Raw genomic sequence first — 22,012 nt, 5'->3', positions numbered from 1 at the left:
ATATCTCAGATTGATAGGAAATGACCTATATGTCCATTTATATATCAACAGCCATTTCAAACTCCATTTTTGGAAGCCGTCTTAGGGTTTTGGACACGTCAGACCACTGGCTGTCCTTGTAACTAGTCCCAATGTACTACTTCACCCTTAAAACCATCGCATAGAAACCATATTAAGCCACTGAAATTAGATGTTATTTGGTTGTCATGGCAATGGCTTAAGTTATTTGTACATCAACAGCAAACATATCTATGCTTTGCACCCTAAAATTAGGGGAAATTTATGACAAAATGCAGATTTTAAACTGTTTTTCGATCAAATTTGGTGCTTTTCTTGGGAAAAAAAAGAGTCGTTGCCATGGCAACGGCCCATTTGCAACATTGATATCTATCATTAACTTCAAGCATTACCAAGGCAACCTCAAATTTCATCATTCTAATGAACTAATGCAAAACACTGTAATCTTTGTTCAAAATTAAATGACTGGGTCAAACCTTGAGTTAATTGTTATAAATTGCATTTTCCACCTGTCCATTATCATGTCAACCATGTTATATTTTTTTCAATTTAGATGTTATTTGGTTGCCATGACAATGGATTTATATGTTATTTGCATGTTAACAGCAAACATATCTATTCTTACCCTAAAGTTAAGGGAAATGAAAGAAAAATCAGATTATACAGTCATTTTTAAAATCAAAACTGCTACTGTTCTTGGATAAATGATCCGTTTCTATGGCAACAGGCCATTTGGAACATTGATATTTATCGTTGAATTCAAGTATTACCAAGGCAACATCAATGTTTATCATTTTAATTAGTTTATGCAGAACACTGACTGTATTATTTCCCCTAAATTAGTCGAGTAGGTCAGACCTTACGAATGCACACTAAGTTAATATTCATTGTATCTTTCACCTGTTTTTAACCTTATCATCCACTTTTTAAAAAAATTAGATGTTATTTGGTTGCCATGGCAATGGCTGAAGATGTTATATTTATAAATTTAGTCACAAACATATCTCGATTAGTACCTTTAAATTAGGGAAAATGGAATGATGATCATACCGTACATGTATTCTACATTTTTATCAATATTTTTACCTTTCTAGAGGGAAATAAGCTGTTGCCATGGCAACGGGCCCTTTGTAAAATTTTTCCTTTTTAAATTCAATTCAAGCATTTCCAAAGCAACATAATATTTTATCTTTATAAAGAACTCCTGCAGAACAATTTTGTATTTTTTGTTCAAATGAGGGGGTCAAAACTTAAGCATACAGATTAAGTCAATTCCAATTGTATTTTCCACCTATCCATTGTCTTGACAACCATGTTATTTTTGTAAATTAGATGTTATTTGGTTGCCATGGCAATGGCTTGAGATGTAATTTACACATTTAGCAACCAAAATATCTTTGTTAAGCACTGTAAAATTTGGGGAAATTAAAGATATATCATATTCTACAACTTTTTTTAATCAAAATTTTTATTTTTCTGGGGAAAAACAAGCCGTTGCCATGGCAACGGACCAATTGGAACTATCTTGATGATCTTGAATATTTCTAAATTTCATATGTTTTCAAACGGGAGCCTGAAAATTATCATTTTGGTCATCTATATCATGTTTATTTACCATTTATATGGGAATGTATGTTGTTTTTGAGAAATTAATCCGTTGCCATGGCAACGGCCGAAAATGGCATTTATAAATTTACCTCCCATCTTTAAAATAAATCTTATGGCATATACTAATACTTGTGAAAGTTTTATGCTTTAGTCAAAATTTGCACAATTGTTGTGATTTTTGGAGCTAATCCGCTCTACTATTGGGGGTTTTGTTATGAAATGAATTACTTTTTTAATAACACACTGACTAATTCCATCAAATCCCATGCTTTTACTTGATTTAAAATGTTTTACTATTTCAATAATTTCATGTTCATTTGTAGGATATAAGAATATAGAATTTTGACATTGGTTTGAGAGATAAGACAAAAAATTATTAGAACGCTGGGGAATATTTGATTTGATATTGGTAGCTATATTAGCAAAAAAAGTATTAAATTCTTCTACGATAATTTGATCATCAGTTATTTTACCACCATCTTTCAGGAAATAAGTGTTTAAATTATGTTATTTGTAAAAAGAACCTCATTAATTATTTTCCACAACTTAATAAGATTTTTATGTTTTTGCAACAACTTACTATAATATTGTTTTTTGGCCTTTTTTAGAATTAGGTTCAATTTATTTCGATAAGATTTAAACTTCCTTTCAATTGTTTGATTTCTACTTTTGCAAAAACGTTTATATAAATTGTCTTTTTTATGTATGCATTTCAATAAAGAGTTTGTTATCCATGGCTTGCGTATTTTTTGTTTTTGTTTTTGTTCTTATTGATACACAGTTACTGTCAGTTTTAAAAAAGTGCATGAATTTACAATAGGCATTATCAATATCTTTGCCTAATACAACTTCATCCCAAGAAATATTAGATAAGTCATTTTTCAGAGAATTTATAGAAGCTGTATCTGTCTTATGTAAGGTAGGAGGTAGAATTTTATTGGTCTTTTGTTCGCAATACAGATTACTTAAATACAGATTACTTATTTAGAATATCCCTGTCTGAATTTGAGAAGTGTGTACGTTAGTAATTATGTTGTCGATTAAAGTTGAAGATTGGGTGGTAATCCGGGTGGGCTTATCTATTAAAGGTCGAAATGAATTATTATATAAAATATTAACAAAATCATTTATGTATTTATTGGAATCAATGTTCAGAAAATTTATATTAAAGTCGCTTATAATGTAAATGCACTTATTTTCATGCGACAATTTGTCAAGACATTCATCAATATTTTCATTAAAGCCTTTGATATCTACATGAGGATCTCTATATATGACACCAACCACAATATTCTTTCTATGTTGCAATACTATTTCGATAAAAAGGGATTCACAATAATAATTTGATAAACATATATCTGATCTTATTTTGACATTAAATGAGTTATGGATTAGCAAGGCAACACCGCCTCCTCTTCGATCATGTCTGTCACTGTGATAAAAACTGTATCCGTCTAAATTAAACAAGAATGGTGTGTTATTATGAATCCACGTTTCACTAAAACCATAAATATAAAATTTTAAATTAAGTTGAGTAATAAAGGAATGAATATCATCACAATTTCTATATAGACTTCTAGAATTAAAATGAAGCATACTACATGTAAATCTCTCTGTGTTTTCTTCACATATCTGTTTGTTATTATTGAATTCATTACATAACCAATATCTTGAAGGATTGTCAAAAACATAAAAATTGTCATCTGGGTCTAAGTCATCAATATTTTCTTGCTCAATAGATGATACAACATGAGTAAAATCAGTATTATCAATTACATTACCTGGAGAGGGGGGACAACTTGACATAGTCAAAACACACACACACAAGTACATACACTAGCACATTCAGATAATAAAAACTAAAATGGCAGTATATAATTATTATAAGTATAACAGATGAATAAGATGAAGCAATGAATGATATATTCATTAGCCTGGATAGCAAATGCATATAATATTAGAAGAAAAAAAAATTACTGGTGACAGACAAGCTGTCTGAATGGAATACGTAAAATACATATATATTAGAACAATCGTAAAACTTGAAATTTCATGTTGTAAATGTAAACACAGTGTAAATGACAATCATTCAGTGAAAAGAGAAAAGAGAGAGAGAAAAAAAAAATTGCAGACTATGTTGTGCCTGAAATCATTGTGTTCTAGCTGTCTAATGAATAATAATTTTAAAAAAATTCAGATTAAATAACTGTAATAAAAAATGTCAATGTCAATAGCATGACAAAGATAAAGATTATAATATAATTGAAAAACAGAAGGAAAACTATGCTCAAGTCAAGACTAAAATAACAAAGTTTAAATTACCACTGTCAATATAGCATGACAAGGAAAAGTATAACAAGTATAACAAGTTTAAAGTTACCTATGTTAATATGGCTAATATACCTACGACAATAATTAAATGAAAGATGAGTAGCCAGTTACAGTTAATAATACAGTTTAATAAGCCAACTTCATCGGGCTTTACCTCACAGAACAGCGCCGGCCGAACAAGGGGCGTTTAAAAAACAATCCGTCGCAGATGGCGACATTACACAAACAAACATATTGGCGCAACCACTTTTCTTCTTCTCTCGTCTTGTAACAAAACCTTAAATAACCAATAATATTCAATTCAATCTATATCCTCAGAACAAACATATCTGACAATATAAAAATCCTTAGTAAGCATATAATTAAAACCTTTATCAAAATAACGCCTATGAAAGCATGAATTGTACTCTTTCACATAACAAGCCTATCACTGTCATATACATTGTATACCAGTGCATACAATGTATTAAAGTAAAAGATATGTAAATAGCAAAAGTAAATTACTAACTCAGAAACAGAAACACCCTTAGCATTTCCAAGCCAGAACATTAAAATAATAAACTGCAAACATCGACATATCAATACAAAAACTGATAACCTGCTATTACCAAGAGATTGACATATCAATACATAAACTGATAAACTGCAATTATCAACATAATTGTATATTCCATATTTCCTCCCTTACAACTGTAAATAAAGGAAAAACCTGTTGTAAGTCCCTTAAAAGGCAATTGAATTATTAAAAAAAACAGGGGAAATATACCAGACCAAGCAATTGCTCAATCCATACCGTATCATTCAAAATATAAATCAATGTCCACTCCTCAATGTCAACACTCCCAAAAAATATATATGTAAACTATGCACTATGACTGTAAATCGCAGTCAATAACAATTACCAAAATTAAAAGAATGCTGTCGTACACAAACCACATTACCAAATATTTTGAAACCGGGGGTTAAAAATATAACAAAATACATACATCACCAAAAACATACCATTATATAAATGCATAGTGGAGGCTGTAGCATACCCAATCAGAAATATGCACATAACAAACAGGTAAATGGAGACTAACTGAACACACCAAGAACTGTAAAACATTTAAATAAAGTATAAGGGCATTACAATAATTAACCAAAACGAAATTACACTACATATCAAGCAGTCTCATGTTAACAAGTTAATATAATCATAAGTTAAAAGCGTGAATAACCTGCATAACAAAACCAATAGGCTATTAAGGTGGGAGGGGTGTTAAGTTTGGATTAATAAAAAATTTTGCATTGTGTTAAAAATCTAAACTTGCTCAAATCAATAATAGGTAAACAAACATAATACACATCCACACTGTACTAAAGGCTGATCAGGTATTACCTTTAATTAACGCCTTACCTGCAAACAAACCATTAGCAAACACGCTAATCAAAAAGTTATGTATGAAACATAGACTGATAAAGGAGTGCACAGACTTTGACAACCTGCAATAGATACCAGTGAAAATCAATAACCAAAACAATTACATGCCCATTTAAAAATAGTCAATAATAAAGTCATGTATACACAAAATACTGTTAAATACAAAATATCGACTACTTTGAATAGCTGTAGAAAGGTGAATACATGTAACTACAAAATTTCTGACATACAAAGCAATAAGTCATATATCAGCATAAAAACCATGTATGAAACATTGAAAGGAAAAGAAAAAATTTGGGTAAAGTAGAGAACAAGTGAAGGGAAATGTTGAAAAGACATCGCAAAACACAGCATAATATAAATTTAAAAGGCTATTGGAAAATCAGTGAAGTCCAATATGGTCACACAGAAGCTGTACACGAATGTGCATGCATTCCACACTGAGCAAATCATCCACAACAGTGCACTTAAATTATGAAATAGTGAAAACGAGTCTTTTCTCAGTTTAGTAAAACAGTCCGTATCTGCTAGGAAAGTTCAATAGTCCAATAATACATAATACTGATATTAAAAATGAGTCCTTTTTCTCAGCTCAGACAAATAGTCTGCATCCGCTAGGGAAGTGAAATCATCAAATGATCGTTTGATCTGGTCAGGAAAGATGTAACAGTCTGTCTGGTCTGGGGGACGGCCTGGAGGCAGTCCAGTGCGATCACCACAGGGATGGAAGGGGCGACTCTGCAAATTCGGAGAGACAGTAAACATTGTGTACCTGGAATAATGTGACAAGCTCTGATGACTGGTAAGAGTTCCGGGAGGTGATTCCGGGGGTCGACCAGGGGGGGGGGGCATTGATCTCTAGGGTGTAAGGGTGGTGAGTCTTAAGATGAAGCAAGATATCTTCTGTGGTGTAATTAGGACTGGTACTGTCAGCTTCAGTCATTGGAGAGCATCAGGGGAGCACTTGGTGTTCACAGACACAGAAGAGATGGGTAGCCTGTGCGAAGACTGATGTGACTTAGACTGACGATGAAGCGAGGGATTGCAGTCCTCAATGTGGCCAACAGGATCTCTCTCTAGACTGAGAAACTGTGATTCTTGAGACTCAAGCACGTCCTCATTGTCCAAGGGATGCACCTCTGAGCATGTAGCAAGTGTGGTGTAGTCTCCAGGGCATTCGACTGCAGATGATCGTAGGCTTGAGAATGTCGAACGATGGCCAGACAAACTTAAGACTGGGGATGACGGGGTATCAGGTTCCTGTTTGAAGACACCGTTGGACGAATCAGGCGAGCACGCAGCAGGTGTGTTAACGGTCGTAGAGTTAGAGCGAACCGAAGGACCAAGTGCGGAGGATGGTCCATCACTGAACGTGGCGTGCTCTGGAGACGTAGCAGGGTGAGGCTGCTGTTCAACGATATCGGAAAACGAGGCAGGCGAACGTGCAGCAGGCGCGTTGACAACAGGACTAGACTGAAGCGGAGGACCGTATACGTACGATGGTCCAACGCTTAACGTGACGACGCGCTTAGCGGGACGAACGAACACATCGTACAATTCCATGAATGGAATACCGACTCGCACACTAAGGCTCGAAGACTCAACAACAAATCATTTAAAAGGGAAGTCCCTGCCATCTCTAGAAAATGTGAGACAAGTCTCACCTACAATGACAAAAGGTGACGATGAATAGCCGGTTGGGTGCAGGTGAGAAGTGGCAATAATGTCACCTCTTAGACACTTAACCAATGAATGACTGATCAAATTCTCTGCAGACCCACTGTCAAGTTCAACACGGACACAGTGGTTACCATGGAAAAGGTCTACATAAGGAGTTAGGGCCTGATTAGTCACGACAGATTCACTAGCCACAGCACAATGTGGTGTATTATCTTGGGTCTCATCTGACTCTGATGAGCTTTCATAACATAGAGTATCTTCATGAATATGTGACTCTGACTCCGAGTCATCAACACAACCAAAACTCACGCTAGGATCTTCAGAGGAGTGATCCACAGCATTTGACGCACGGTCAACACACTCCACGGGAATACGACCGGGAACCATCACACAACCAAGGTCATGATTAACAGAATCATCACAATAATCACTGCAACTCTGGAAATCGTTAGCATAGCCAAGAACGTTAGTGGCTTTTCGAGCTTGGGATATAATGCGTTTCTCATGTATGGGAAGGAAGGGGCAATCGCCAAAATGGTGATGATAACTATGGCGACAAGCTTCAAGACATAGCGGGCACACATCTAAACTCTTATGTTGGAATGAAGGGGATTCAGGCTTTCTACTATAATTAGTGGGACCAGTATCAATAGATATATGCTTGTTATAGTCAGGTGATATGGTAGCGTGTAATACCTGAATAGGCCAGACGTGAGACTGATCAAACAAATGTACATCTGCATCTTTCTTGGGATGAACTTTTGATGCATCATCACAACACTCATACTCATCTTCTGATACATAACCCTCACATTTATCATGTCTAAGACTTGTATTGTCATGTTGAATTTGTTCTTCACCTACATGTAAGATGGGCTTACTATATCTACGCGAGATTCTACTTGGGATCTGACTCTGGGAACATACATGTATTTTGGGAGGCATATCCTTTCCCACATATTCACATTGGTCAGAATCACAACCATCTTCATTATTCCAATCAACACAGGCACTGACTGGTTCATCATTCTCATTCCTTCCAAAAACATGACATTGATAAGCATCTTCATTGTAATTACAATCAATATCTAACAGCTCACAGTCATCATCATCACAATTATATTCATCAAAATCCTCATCCTCACACTTACAATCAAGACTGGCACTGGTTGATTCATCTATTCCAGTCACACTGTGATTCAATTTCAAATGATTATGTGAATTAAAAATTTGTTTTGAACAAGTAGCATGTGATTCTGAAAACGACGAACATGTCTTTTCTGTACTTAGTCTAAGGTGGCCTCTCTCACAGGCCTGGGGGCGAGGATGGGAATTGATCCTCAACAGTGGGGAAGCAGCCATGAACGGCTATATGTGGGACTGGTTACGACACTGTGACTGTGGGCAAACTTATTATACCTATCACGGCAAAGGATTTGCCGACCAACTGGCTGCAAGGATTGCATGAAACTCATCGTTGTGTGGGGTAGGCAAAGGTCCAAATCCCAGCTGTCACCACGACAATAATTAAATGAAAGATGAGTAGCCAGTTAATAATACAGTTTAATAAGCCAACTTCATCGGGCTTTACCTCACAGAACAGCGCCGGCCGAACAAGGGGCGATTAAACAACAATCCGTCGCAGATGGCGACATTACACAAACAAACATATTGGCGCTTTGTAAATATAACATTACAAGGAAAAGTATAATATGCGGGATAATATGAAGTCTCACATCAAATAAAGATAAAAAGAAAATACGGTGAAGTCAAGTTAAACTTGAATGACTTTCATATTAAAATAGGTCAAAATTATTGAGCTATGGTGTTAGGGGATTAGTAGGGATTAGTAGTAATTAAGCACACAACATCACATGACCCATCGTCGGCGGGAGGAACAAACACAAGACCAGTCAGCTGTACAAAACACATACCCGGCACACACACTACACACGCCACTCAACCACATCATTCCATACCCAACCCCCGGTCGTAGCGGACCTGTCACAGTGCCTGGATAGAATACAAGAATAAGGTAAGGCTTTCTCCCGGTGTGAAGTTTATATGTGTATAGCGAGTGTATTATTATTTATGTTATCGGCCCCCCGCTTTACTGGCGACGAGGATTAAAGCGATTTTTATTTTATTTTCGGCAAAACATTTTCTTTACTTCGCCACAGCCAACGCCGTTGCAGAATCTGCGTTGGCCGTGGCCGAATATAAAAAAGCCGCCGCCATCTTGAAAATTTTAGGCTTTTTATTAATTTGAGCTGTTTGACTCTGTTTCGTCCATAATATTAAATAAAACAAAAAGTAACATATTATTATAGTTTGAGATTTTATTTTTTGGTGGAAAAAGTTTGATTTTTAGTTCCGTAAATATACTCAATTTTTTTACCGATCGGCACTGCCGTGCTGGCCTTGAAGGAAATCAGCGGCTAGCTCGACAGGAGCTAATCGGATTTTTTTGGACAAAACATTATACGTTGTACTGTTAGGGTAAATATCCACTCATTTTGTTGACCATATATTTAAATCTTCCCTCATTAGGATATATTTTTGTGGCCACCGAGTGTGATTAACTTTGATGAAATTTTGATTGCGTTTGACTGTGTTTACTGATGTGGTGTGAATGGATTGCTGAATATTATTGATGTTGTGAGTTGATTATTTTATTACAAGCCTGAATTTGCTTTTCTCCTTTGACCGCCGCGCTGCTGCTGCTGCTGCTGTTGTTAGTATTTTTTTGTAGTAAATATATTTCTGGGTGTTTTTTGGAGAAAACACCAGAAATTTGCTGCTGCTGCTGCTGCTGCTGCTGTTAATTATTAGGAATTTATTATTTTTGGTCACGCGTCTCAGGAGATAAGGAAATTCAGTCTTGTATTAATTAGTTTGTTGTTGCTGCTGCTGCTGTATTGAATATTTTGCTGCTGTTGCTGTGCTGTTGTATTGTTGCTGCTGCTGCTGTATTGAATATTTTGTTGTTTTATTGCTGCTGCCGTTGTGTAATTGAATTGTTGCTGCTGCTGTTGTATAATATATTTTGTTGCTGGTGCTGCCGTTGAGTGAATGCTGTGAGCTGTGCTGCTGACATTTGTATTAAATTCATATTCAATCAATTAATTATAAATTGTATAATTAAATAAATTTTGTATATATTTAGATAAATTGTACTTGTAAATATTAACTTTTGTTCAAAAAACAGAAAAAAAATAAATAAATAATAAGAATTTATTTATTTGAAATTATTTCTATATATTTTTCATATCTTTCTTTGAACAAGTGAGCGTTCGATTGTTTGCATTTTTTCTTTTCTCTCCTAAGAATTAGGAATTTTATTTTTTAGGCAAGGTAGCCTCTGGATTTTAATTTGATTACATTCTTGTGAGGTTAGTGTGAGGTTAGTTCTGTTAATTCTCTTTCATTTTTTTTTCAAAAAGTTAATTTTGTCCCAGATTTATTTTGATTTTATCCGCAAGACAAAGTCTGCAGGATAATTTTTGGTTAATTACAGTTCAATTTTGGAATTTAATTTTTGTTACTGATTAATTTCTACATCAAGATGGCGAGCAACATTCCAAGAATCAAAATCAACTTTTGTTCGTCTGAGGAATTGATGAGTCTGCCCGGAGTGGGTATGGCCACCGCCAACCGCATTCTACACGCGAGGGAGGCGGCTGACCTTACTCCGGATACATTCATGTCAATACCTCACATACCGAAGGCGGAACTATTAGTTTACGCCTTTGATTATGAGCCAACAACAACGGCTCATAATGTGGACCGCAGAGAAGTGCGCTCCGAAGGAGACGAGCCTTCTACGAGCGTTCCACTTATTCCGTCTAAGGAGCCCCCCGTAAGCCAGGCGTTTGAGGCTTGGCCACAGCACACCCATGCACATAGCGCACAGGGTGCTGTAGGCCAGTCTTCTCAGACACAGGCCGGGGAGGCCCCCTTATTTTTCACAGGGGGAGGCCAGGTGGCGCTTTTACTCAGCAGCCTTCGGCCTCTCCAGAAGATAGGGCTAAGTCCCTCTGGGCAAATCAATTTGGATTTTCAGGATGGAACGATGGCCTGTTCCCACCACAGGGTCCCCACCAAGTTACCCCACCAGGACCCCAGTTCCAATGTGGTCCTCGTGCCCAGGTAGCTTCCCCACCAGGACCCCAGTTCCAATTTGGTCCTCGTGCCCAAGTAGAGTCGCATGGTCAGGCTCCCAGAGCTCAGGGTTGCCGACCAGCAATGACCAACCAAACTACCCAGACACCTCCACATAGCTTTCCACAGGCCGTTCCAAACTTCACGCAAGCACAGTACGAGGAAATGTATGGCGTGATGTTTAGGATGATGCAGATGATGCCATTCGGAGGAATTGGACAACCAGCTCCTCCATACTGCAACCCTGCTGCCGCCTACGGTGGGTATTGCCCACCATGGGCTGGAGGCAGATATCCGCCACACTACCCTAACACTGTGGCCCCGCAAACCTCTCCCCAAGGACCATGTGACTTGCAACATGGGGGTAGCAACCCTGTGTATCAAGGCGCTGGACCCCAAAGAGATGGACATGGAGGCCCAGTATACAGTGAAAATAGAAACACCACAAGGCCATCAGTAAGTCCTGGATACTTGGGGCTGCCAACAAGAAATCAGCCGCCCCGCGTCACCAGACTTACTTCGGCCTCAAGACCTGTGGTACCAGAATATGACGACAGAAGGCCCCCTTCTAGACCAACCTCTTTGCCGAAGACCATTTCGTTCGACGGCAAGGGAAGTTGGGCGGCCTTCTATTCAAAGTTCCAACTTTACACCGAAAGACATGGCATGTCTGATGCAGACAAGAAATATCAGCTGTGTCTGGCGTTGGAGGCCGAAGCCAGTAAGTTGATGGCCCTCATCCAGGAGAGCAATCCAAATATCGCCTTCTCTGACTTGGTTACCAAGTTGGAGAAGCGGTTCGCTCTCCAGGAGGAGCCGGAAGTTACTCGGATGCAATTTCAATCGGCTTTCCAACGCTCGGATGAAGACATAATCAAATGGGCAGACAGGCTTATGACACTTGCAGGTCAGGCCTTTGTAGGCCTACCTGACAAGTTCGTCCAAGAACTTGTAGTGGCAAGGTTCTGCCAAGGTGCCCAAGACAAAGATGCAGGGCATCATGTCCTGACTTCTCGGCCTGGGACATTAGATGAAGCCATGACCAAGTACAAATGGTTTCAGTTTACCCAGAAGACCATGCAGAAGCATGGCCCTAGGCTGAGAAACGAAGTAAGGCAGCTCTCTGTAGGAGAAGATAAGAATGACCTCAGGGTACAAGAGTCGTCTCCTCCGGAAGCTGCCACCAAAGGAAATTCTAGCCTTGAGGCTAGAATCAGTGCTCTGGAGGCTCAGAATGCAATGTGGGCCTCCAAGATGGATTCGATGGTTGCTGCAATCACGGATCTGTCTCGGAGTACTAAAGAACTTTTGTCGGTGTCAAGAGGCCAGCCGAGTTACTCCTCCGGCCGTGCCCCTGTCACACCTGAAAGACCAAAATATACCTCCGGCCGAGCTCTGGGAACACCGGACAGACCAAAGTATACCTCTGGTCGAGCTCCGGGTACATCAGACAGGCCGAGGTATACCTCTAATAGAACGCCGGATCGGTCAGAAGGAGGCAGAAGACCATCTTCGGGCCTTCCACCAACCGATCGGCAGCGAAACTTCGCAGGCTGCTTCAACTGTGGGGAAGAAGGCCATTTCAGTAGGGCCTGCCCCAGAGGGAGATCGCCTGCTCAGAACAGACGACTTAGGGCTGTCACCTTCGAGGAGGAGGGAAATGGACAGGGATCGGAGGAGATGGGGAATCCCCGATCCGATCACAGATCCCCACCATCTCCATTCCATTAAAGGACAGCCTCATGCCACAAGACCATGGTAGCTCACGGGCACCGGACTCACAAGCAAGTCCAGGGAGCCCAAAATTCTCTGAGGTAATAGATGTTCCTTGGAGGAATCCACCATGGCCACCAGACATTCCTGGTGAGGTTAAAGATCAAGATATTGAAGTAGTCATTTGTAGAATTATGTCTACTTCAACATTGAGTGTTGGGTTGACAGTTGGCAAAGAGCCCATTACATCTGTTTTGGACACTGCGGCAGCTGTCACCATTATATCAGATAGGCTATTCAAACGCCTCCAGCCTCGGCCGCCCATCCTTAAGCGTGTAATCCTTAAGGGGGCTGGCCGAGACATGAAAATGGACGGCATGGTGGTAGGGCCTATCAATATCAAGCTGGGTGCCCAAATACTCAGCGAGAAGATTTATGTAGCTCCGATAGCAGATGAGATGTTGTTTGGCGTTGACTTGTTACGAAAACACAATGCCAATATTAGCATCCCAAATGCTATCTTAACTATGAATGGTGAAGACCTACCAATCATACAAAGAGAAGATCCATAAAACAAGGTGATATGATTGGGAAGGCTTATAAGTCTTGATTGTAGGACCTGACGTAGAACCCTCAGAATGTGTCCCATTGTGGATACTCATGAATCAGGTCTATACTCTTCATCTTCTGGATCCCTGGAGCCGCTCTATTGAGGGGCTGGCCCCAGGGGAACAGGAGTTGAGAAGGTTTCTACTTAAAAAGAAATTGATTGGTACACCTTGTCGATTGATTAGACAAAGATGTGCCATTAAGTCAAAGACAAAGGGTCCCAAATGAGGCTGTTGAATCTTTTCCTGTAATGTGCATGGAAACATCCTTCAACAAAGCCAATTTATTTGAGATCCGAATAGTTGACCCAGCTGAGGTGGCAGAGGAGCCGCCTTCTGACGATTTAGTCAAGATCATGCGGAACCAATTCCTCGAGCCCCCCTGCAGGTGGTTAACATACAAGAAAGAGCCGGCTGATCGAAGAGACTCTTCTACCATTACAGAGAAGGAGTCATCTTGATGGAGAAGGATGAGCGTGATGTCATGATGATTTCTGAATCACTACGACATTACATCATCCAGCTTAGTCATGATCCTCCTTCAGCATGGCATGCTGGGATCGGTAGCTCTCAGTAATATACCGATACGGCATGTCGGAAGACACTCATCTGCATATAGCCAGGTGTGCAACTTGTAAAACAAGAAAGCGACCCGTTCTGGGAGGCATCCTATGAAACGTTTTCATGAGAGCGCCCCCTTGGAATGTGTCCATCTTGAATTCAGTATCGATCCTGGTTATGGCAGATTAAAGCAAGGGAGCTCTATTGCCTCAAATAATGGGGCAATGCTACTCCCTCGCACCTGTCTCTGCCTTTTACCTTCATTGTAAGGCTATTTATTTTATATACAAAAGTTGTATTTTATATGTGTTTATTATGCTTTATATATGTAATACGGAAAATAGACGCCTATGATTTACAATTCTTATTGAGTTATGCTTTTTGTTGAAATTGGAAAATTAGATCAGATAAGTAATAATATATATATATGTATGTATGTATCGATTTAAATATTTGCTTACTTTTTTACTTAGATACATAAACAAGGCAGAGACAAGGTAAGAATATGTTTTATGATTGATATTGATGTACAATGTATATATTGATGTATTTATGTTATATCTATGTCATGAACAAATAAGAAAAAATAAGAAAAGAAAAAAAGATCACAAAGAAAAGAAAAAAAAGATCTCAAAAGAAAAGAAAAAGAAAAAAGATCACAGACAAAAAAAAATGAAGGAGAAAAGAAAAAGAAAACAAAAGAAGAAAAGAAAGAAAAAAGATCAAAGAATACGAAAAAAGGAAAGAAAAAGATATGATCAAGAAAAAAAAAGGAAAAACAAATGAACGTTGATGTATATTTTATGGTTTTATGTTTAGGGTTACCTTATGTTAAGTATGTCAAGTTATGCTAAGTTATATAGAAAATGGGCCACCCAATTTTTTTAGGGTGGGGGGAAGTATGGTGTTAGGGGATTAGTAGGGATTAGTAGTAATTAAGCACACAACATCACATGACCCATCGGCGGGAGGAACAAACACAAGACCAGTCAGCTGTACAAAACACATACCCGGCACACACACTACACACGCCACTCAACCACATCATTCCATACCCAACCCCCGGTCGTAGCGGACCTGTCACAGTGCCTGGATAGAATACAAGAATAAGGTAAGGCTTTCTCCCGGTGTGAAGTTTATATGTGTATAGCGAGTGTATTATTATTTATGTTATCGGCCCCCCGCTTTAGAGCAATGAATATGAAGAAAAAAATAACAATATATATCAATCCAGAGGTACAGGTCATCATAGCTGCAAGTCATGATGTCAAAAGAAAAGAAATTTACTGGTCTTTAAAACAAATCGGAGAGTTTGCAGCTCATGTCTGTATCATTTATGACACAAATTTAATAATCATAAATAGAAAAAGTATTGATACAGAATAATCATATGACGAATTGGCAATGTTTGATAATTAGCCAATGACAGGGAGGTCTTCTTTCCTGTTTATTTGTCTCTTCATATGTCCATTGGTAGTTTTCACCGATACAATGATCTTCCCATTGGACGACCAAGCTGATAGGACATTGGATCCTTGCAGATTACTTGCTTTTGTTGCCTCCCACAGAAGTGAGCGATTAGTCTTTGTTAGATCTTCATGCAGACTCATTTTAGTGTTCTTTAACTTTCTTCTGTTCATGAGTAGATTTTGCCTGTGCTGATACGATGTCAGTTTAATAATGATCGCTCTTGGTTTGATTTCTCCTTTTTCATTAGGTACAGGTTCATTACGACGTGGTACACGATGACTTCTGTCAATATCACGTAGATGCAGATCGACACCAAGATGTTGCTGTGCTATTTCGCAGACTCTTTCACTTGTTTTCTCGTTCTCTTTCTCAGGTACTCCAAACAGACGAATACAGTTTCTCCTTGAGTACTGTTCCTGGTCGTTGAGCTGTTTCTCTAACCAATTATTTTTCTCCTCACACTTCTGTTGCTTCTTTTGCAGGTTTGCAAGACTACTCTCCATACTGTTAATCCTATTATGAAGTTTCATAATTGATCCATCTTGTGCATCTAGACGTTTGATAAGTTCATCAAACTTGGAGTCTAAGGCTTCCATAATAGCTCCTTTTATGTAGGCCAATACATCCAGGGACCTGGGAAGCGGGGGTGCTGGGGGTGCTGAAGCACCCCCAGAAATTTCCCTAGGGGTGCTGCGTGTATTATTTTCCATAGGCAGCACCCCCACGAAATCAGGTTCCCTTTATATTTGTTTATATAAGTTATAATAAACATAATTCTCACATCCGACAATCACAAATCATTTACATAGTCTTTCACACATTCCAGTAACATCCCTCCTATAACGCGAGTCAATCAAGCTCGGCACTCCGATACAGACGTGGTCGCGCGCGATACGTGATAACCATAGTTTACACACTACTCGATAGCAGGGAGGGACATGGGTGTGGTTGGAGCATAGATATGTATATCTCTATGGGTTGGACTAGATACTTCCAGGTTTTATGTCGAATCAAGTGTGCGCGCGCCCGACCGCCTGTGTTTTGTATTAACAATTACAAGCCAGACAATAGAAATCAAATTTCACAGTCTTTTCGCCCTGCCCCATGGCCCTGGGAAGCGGGGGTGATGGGGGTGAAGCACCACCAAAATTTGGGGGTGCTGCATGTGTTATTTTCCATAGGCAGCACCTCCTGGAAATCTAGTGGTAAGTTGATAAATGACAGAAATGTAATGAAAAAGAACGACGTTTTTAGACCCCCCCCCCCCCCTTCAGAATTTTCCGACACAGTACTTAAAATAGTGTTTAAATTCACCCTTTTTCAGATCGGAATATTTTCAGATCAAATATTTTCTGCTCGCGCTTCGCGCTCGCATTATTGATTTTTATAATAACAAAATGTATTAACAATGCCCAGACTGGATACTAGGTCTAACTTTAAACACGCGCACGCGTGTTTATTCAGATACGCAGCTTGTTTTGGGGCTACTCCGGGCTGAAAATATTTACATCAAATACAATTTTATGAAAGTCTGATAACAAATAGTTAAGTTTATTTAATTCTAAAGTTTAGCAATATTTTATGAAAATGGTGATATGCATGTCGTCATTAATATTTAATAGGTGGGTTGACTTGTATGGAAATCTGTCGCCAAAGGTAGGGGGACCAGGGTCTGGAAAATTTGACAAGCAAAAAAAAAGAAGAAAAAAAGTTTTTCACCCAAAATGTAAGGTCATTTAGTCCAAAAGGTATTATTTCGATTGTGAAGTGATGTATTTTTCACAATGAAAGACCAAAAAATAGTAAGGGGACATTTTATATTGTGTCCCCCTACTATTTTTGGTAAGGGGACACGTACCCCTGTCCCCTCTGGGATTTCCGCCCATGTGGGTTGAAGATGTCACATCCCCACTATCCTGTTTCTTGTGTTATTACATGGAATCAAAATTGTTTCATTTTTTCATACCAGTGTGAATGATATGTCTCCCTTATAATGAAATAAGTTGCAGCAAAGAATATCTAATAGACTAAATCAGTTGTCAATTCAATTGTTTTTGGTTCTTGAAGGGAAAATATTAAATAAACCTAATTTTATATAATAAAATACAAAAGAACAAGTGGGGATATGACATCATCAGTTTGCTCTTTGAATATTAATGAAGACATGCTTAAAACTGTTTCACCGGAATAATGCTAATCTTTAAAATACAATAACTTTGATATTCCTTGTAGGAATTTGATCAAATCTTTATTCTCATGTTCGTCTGATTTATCTTTATCTGTTCAAACCATATTACCTTCAGTGTGGAGTTTCAGATCAGAATATCAAAAATTTTCTGCTCGAGCTTCGCGCTAACATTACTAATGTAATAATATATCAAATTACCCATCATTTTCTTGATTTACAAAACATGAATAGAATGTCCCAATAAAATTATAGGTCTGAAATCTCAATTTTGTTTCCGCTCGCGCTTTGCGCTCGCATCGATTGTCTAGTTATATACCTATCCTGTTAGTCATGATTAGAAAAGTGCTTAAGATGTCCTGTTTTTAGGTCTGAAATCTCATTTTTATTTCCGCTCGCGCTTCGCGCTCGCATCAATTGTATATAGTTATATACCTATCCTGTTCGTGATTACAAAAGTGCTTAATATGTCCAGTTTTTAGGTCTGAAATCTCATTTCTATTTCCGCTCGCGCTTCGCGCTCGCATCAATTGTATAGTTATGTACCTATCCTCTTCATTATTAGAAAAGTGCTTAGAATATCTCGTTTTTTGGTCTGAAATCTCAATTTTGTTTCCGCTCGCGCTTCGCGCTCGCAGCGATTGTATAGTTATATACCTATCCTGTTCATGATTGCTTAGAATGTCCAGTATTTAGGTCGGAATGTCAAATTTTTCAGCTCGCGCTTCGCGCTCGCATTATTTGATTGTTGATATATGTATCGTCTTAATGGGTAACTGCAAACAGTCCTTATAACACTTCCCTTTCGATCAGACCAGAGCGTATACAAAAAATATCTGCTCGCACTGGTCACATTCGCAGTTATTATTTGTTACATATACATCTTGTTCAGGACCACAAACATTGCTCAAAATGTTCAATTTTTCAGAACAAAATACATGAAATTTCCCCCCCCAAAAAAAAAAAATAGCTCGCGCTTCGCGCTCGAGTTATCTAATTATATATATATGTTCTTTTATAAGAAGAAAGAAGTGACTGTCATATATATGTCTGTATATATATATATGTGTGTGTGAGGGTGTGTGTGGTGCCCTTATAGAGGTGTGTGTGTAATTATGGAAAATTAAATTGTGTCCCCTCCTCCCCCCACCTTTGAGGAGAGATTTCAGCGCCCCCACTGAAAAAATCGTTCCCAGGTCCCTGAATACATCATCATCCTTGAGTGCATCCTTGACAAGATTTTTGGTGGTCCTTGTATTAGCCATTGTTAGGGAATTAAATCCAGTGATAATCCTTTTATAGATCCCACAGTATAGAGTAGATCACTGATTAATTGATGCACAAGAGATTACTGACTGATGAAAGTTCAAGTTTTAGTTTAAGTTGAAAATAATGAGGAAATATATTTCATTGAAGAAAATATTGTTTATAAAAATGATTTCTTTATCATTTGGTTTTGATATGAGATTACAAAGCTGGGATTTTGGACTATAATTGAGCTTACCCCCACCATAAAAAAGACGACATCAAAGCAAAAATATGAATAATTTATTGATAACATCAATTAGCCTGGTACATGTTTGAAATTTTAAAATATATCATGTTTGGAAACATAATCATTGTTTAAAGTTGTATTAAACAGGAGTTCAATTATATGCAGAGGGGATTTCTCTGCTTAAAGTTATTCCAAAACAAGGTGTTTTTATTTCAAATCAATAATGCAACAATTGCGGTTATTATTGATCATTAACTGGATTATGACATTCAGTTCTTGCTGTTGCCGTTACTCTGAATGTTACCAATGGAACTCACAATTATGTTTATTTGTAAATATTTTCCGATATTCTGAATATCATCTAACTCATACATTTTATACATTGTAAATATTTTTCCTTATTCTGAATATTATATGAACACATACTTTTTATAATTGAAATGTTATTAAAAATAGATATAATATTTATTGATAATAATTTAGAATATTTCTGATGTCATCTGGTATTAATGTATAACTTATCTTGATTACTCATAGATTATTATGGTATGTTTTTTGTACATTAATTATCGATGTTTGAATATTGTTTGTAAATATATTAATTATGAAATTCAATTCAATGCATACAAATTGAAGTCGATAGATAATTTGTATTCAATTTATTAATTTAGTTATTTGTCAAATTTTCAGTGTACCTCAATTTTTAAGTAATCAATCAAGATTCGAAACAGTTTGGATATTTACACAATCAAGTCAAATTACTTGCATTATTATTTTTCCTTTATTATTTATGTTGCAATGAATCAATTGGAATGATAATTACTGATGGATCTTTCGCTAAATTAACTGTTGCCAGTTTCAGTTGTATACTTTTAATTCATATGTTTCTTTTTATATTCTTATACTGACCTGGATGGAGGTAAAGGGGTGTGGGAAGGAAGACATGTGGTTCATGGTAATTATATAACCTTTTCTAAATCCGCGCAGCCCCTTCATTTCTATTTCAAGTCCTTTGTATTATGTCACGTATATCCAATTGTTTATGTAATTTGTATTGGATAATTCATGCATTTTGAAATGCCGAATAAATAATAATAATTAGTATACAGTATATCTCTCTTGGTTGCATTTTAAAGTTTCATTTTAATTTGGTCCGATGCAAATTTGTCCAATTGCCAACTCGTCTACTATCATTTGGTCTACCATCAGTTCGTCCAATTTCCTAAGTGTTAATTGGGCCAAATGAATGAAATAAAACGAGTATTAGACCAACTAGTTATGATATGAAATTATCATAGACCAACTGGTGATTAGACGAAGTGATGATTAGACCAAATGGTTTTTGGACGAAATAGTGGTTAGACGAAATGCTGATGGATGGAATGGCATTAGACTAAATGAAGTTAGACCATGTGGTGAGTGGACAAGTTGGCAGTTGACGAATTGGCAATTTACCATTTAAAATACCTCATTTTCTTTTATTCATCTGGCTAAGAGTTATAAATTGATGTATTTGGCAATTTGTTTATTAAAGGATAACAATGATTGTACCACTACTACTATATCTACTACATTTCAATTCTCATTGTTCAGTCTCAATACGGATCTTGAACCCCCCCCCCCCCTCGTAAATTGGGAGGGGTAAAACTTGGCGTAAGCCGTACTGGTGAAATAAAAGGCTTCTAAATGTGAAATCGAATGTTATGCCAGATTTTAACGTGCATATCCTGAAAATCATTTCATATTTAACCATTTACCATTCTATTTCTCCTATAGTTTCTTTCGGGGAAATTCTTTTTTTTTCTTCTTTTCTTTTCTTTTCCTGGTCATAACACTTTTTATACCTTTAGGGTTGCATTGAAAAAGAAAATACTTCTTCTTATTCTGATCCTTAGTTGATTCCAATTGATTCTAATTAGCCGCTTCATTATTCAATTTATTTTTATTCACCCTCCCTCTCCCCCTCTCTCTCTTTCATATTGCTTCAAAATACAGGGGCGGGGGGACAGGGGCCGGGGCACCCCCAAAAAAAATGGAAAGTGCCCTTTTTAAAAAATGAAATGTGCCCTTTTTCAAAATGAAATACCCTTTGTGAAGTACAACAAAACATTTTAGGTTAGAAATCATAAAATTTTGGGCTCGCGCTTCGCGTCCGCATCAATCATTGTTTATATAAGGTACTCATTCTGTGCTTGGTTACAAAAATGCTTAGAATGTCAAATTTTTACTTAAGAATATTATAAATTTTTGGCTCACTTTTTCCGCTTGGATCAGTTATTGTTTAATAATGTACAAATTTTTTTCTTGGTTACAAAAAAGTGTTAGAATGTCCAGTTTTCAGGTTGGAATATCACAAATTTTCAGCTCGCGCTTCGCGCTCACATTATTCGATTGGTTAAATGCATGTGTATCCTATTATTCAGTCATATCAGGTCCCTTTGTTGGTCAGATTATATTTTTTTTTAATGTCAGCTCGAGCTTCTAGCTCGCTGCAATTCTTTACTTAGATACATAACTTTTTCATGATAACTAAAACTGCATGAAATATTTAATTTTCATGTATTTTTAAATGATGTCCAAAGGTTTGAGCTTGCGATTCGCGCTCGCAACATATTGCGAGGGTGTCCTTTTAATAGTATAATGAGCGCCATATTATCCAAAAAGCGAGTTTCACAACTTCAGATATGAAAACTTTTCCAAACCTTTCGCTCGCTACGCTCGCTCGCGGAAAAAGGATAAGGACTAAATATATATTTTAT

General features: G+C 37.5%; 1 protein-coding gene across 1 annotated transcript; it reads right to left on the bottom strand.

Annotated features, from left to right (window-relative positions):
* Window positions 1-15,518: 15,518 nt before the first annotated feature.
* On the bottom strand, window positions 15,519-19,129 carry LOC129277326 (uncharacterized). Its single transcript, XM_064110438.1, has 2 exons — window positions 18,971-19,129; window positions 15,519-16,200 (listed from the first exon to the last, which is right to left on the bottom strand). The coding sequence occupies exons 1-2, from the start codon at window positions 19,021-19,023 to the stop codon at window positions 15,519-15,521; spliced, it is 735 nt and encodes a 244-aa protein (XP_063966508.1). The 5' UTR covers window positions 19,024-19,129.
* Window positions 19,130-22,012: the final 2,883 nt, after the last annotated feature.

This window comes from Lytechinus pictus, chromosome 15 (genome assembly GCF_037042905.1).
Source record: "Lytechinus pictus isolate F3 Inbred chromosome 15, Lp3.0, whole genome shotgun sequence".
In the NCBI taxonomy this organism is placed as follows: Eukaryota; Metazoa; Echinodermata; class Echinoidea; order Temnopleuroida; family Toxopneustidae; genus Lytechinus; species Lytechinus pictus.
The sequence above is the reverse complement of the archived record's forward strand: the minus strand, read 5'-3'. Positions and strand labels throughout refer to the sequence as shown.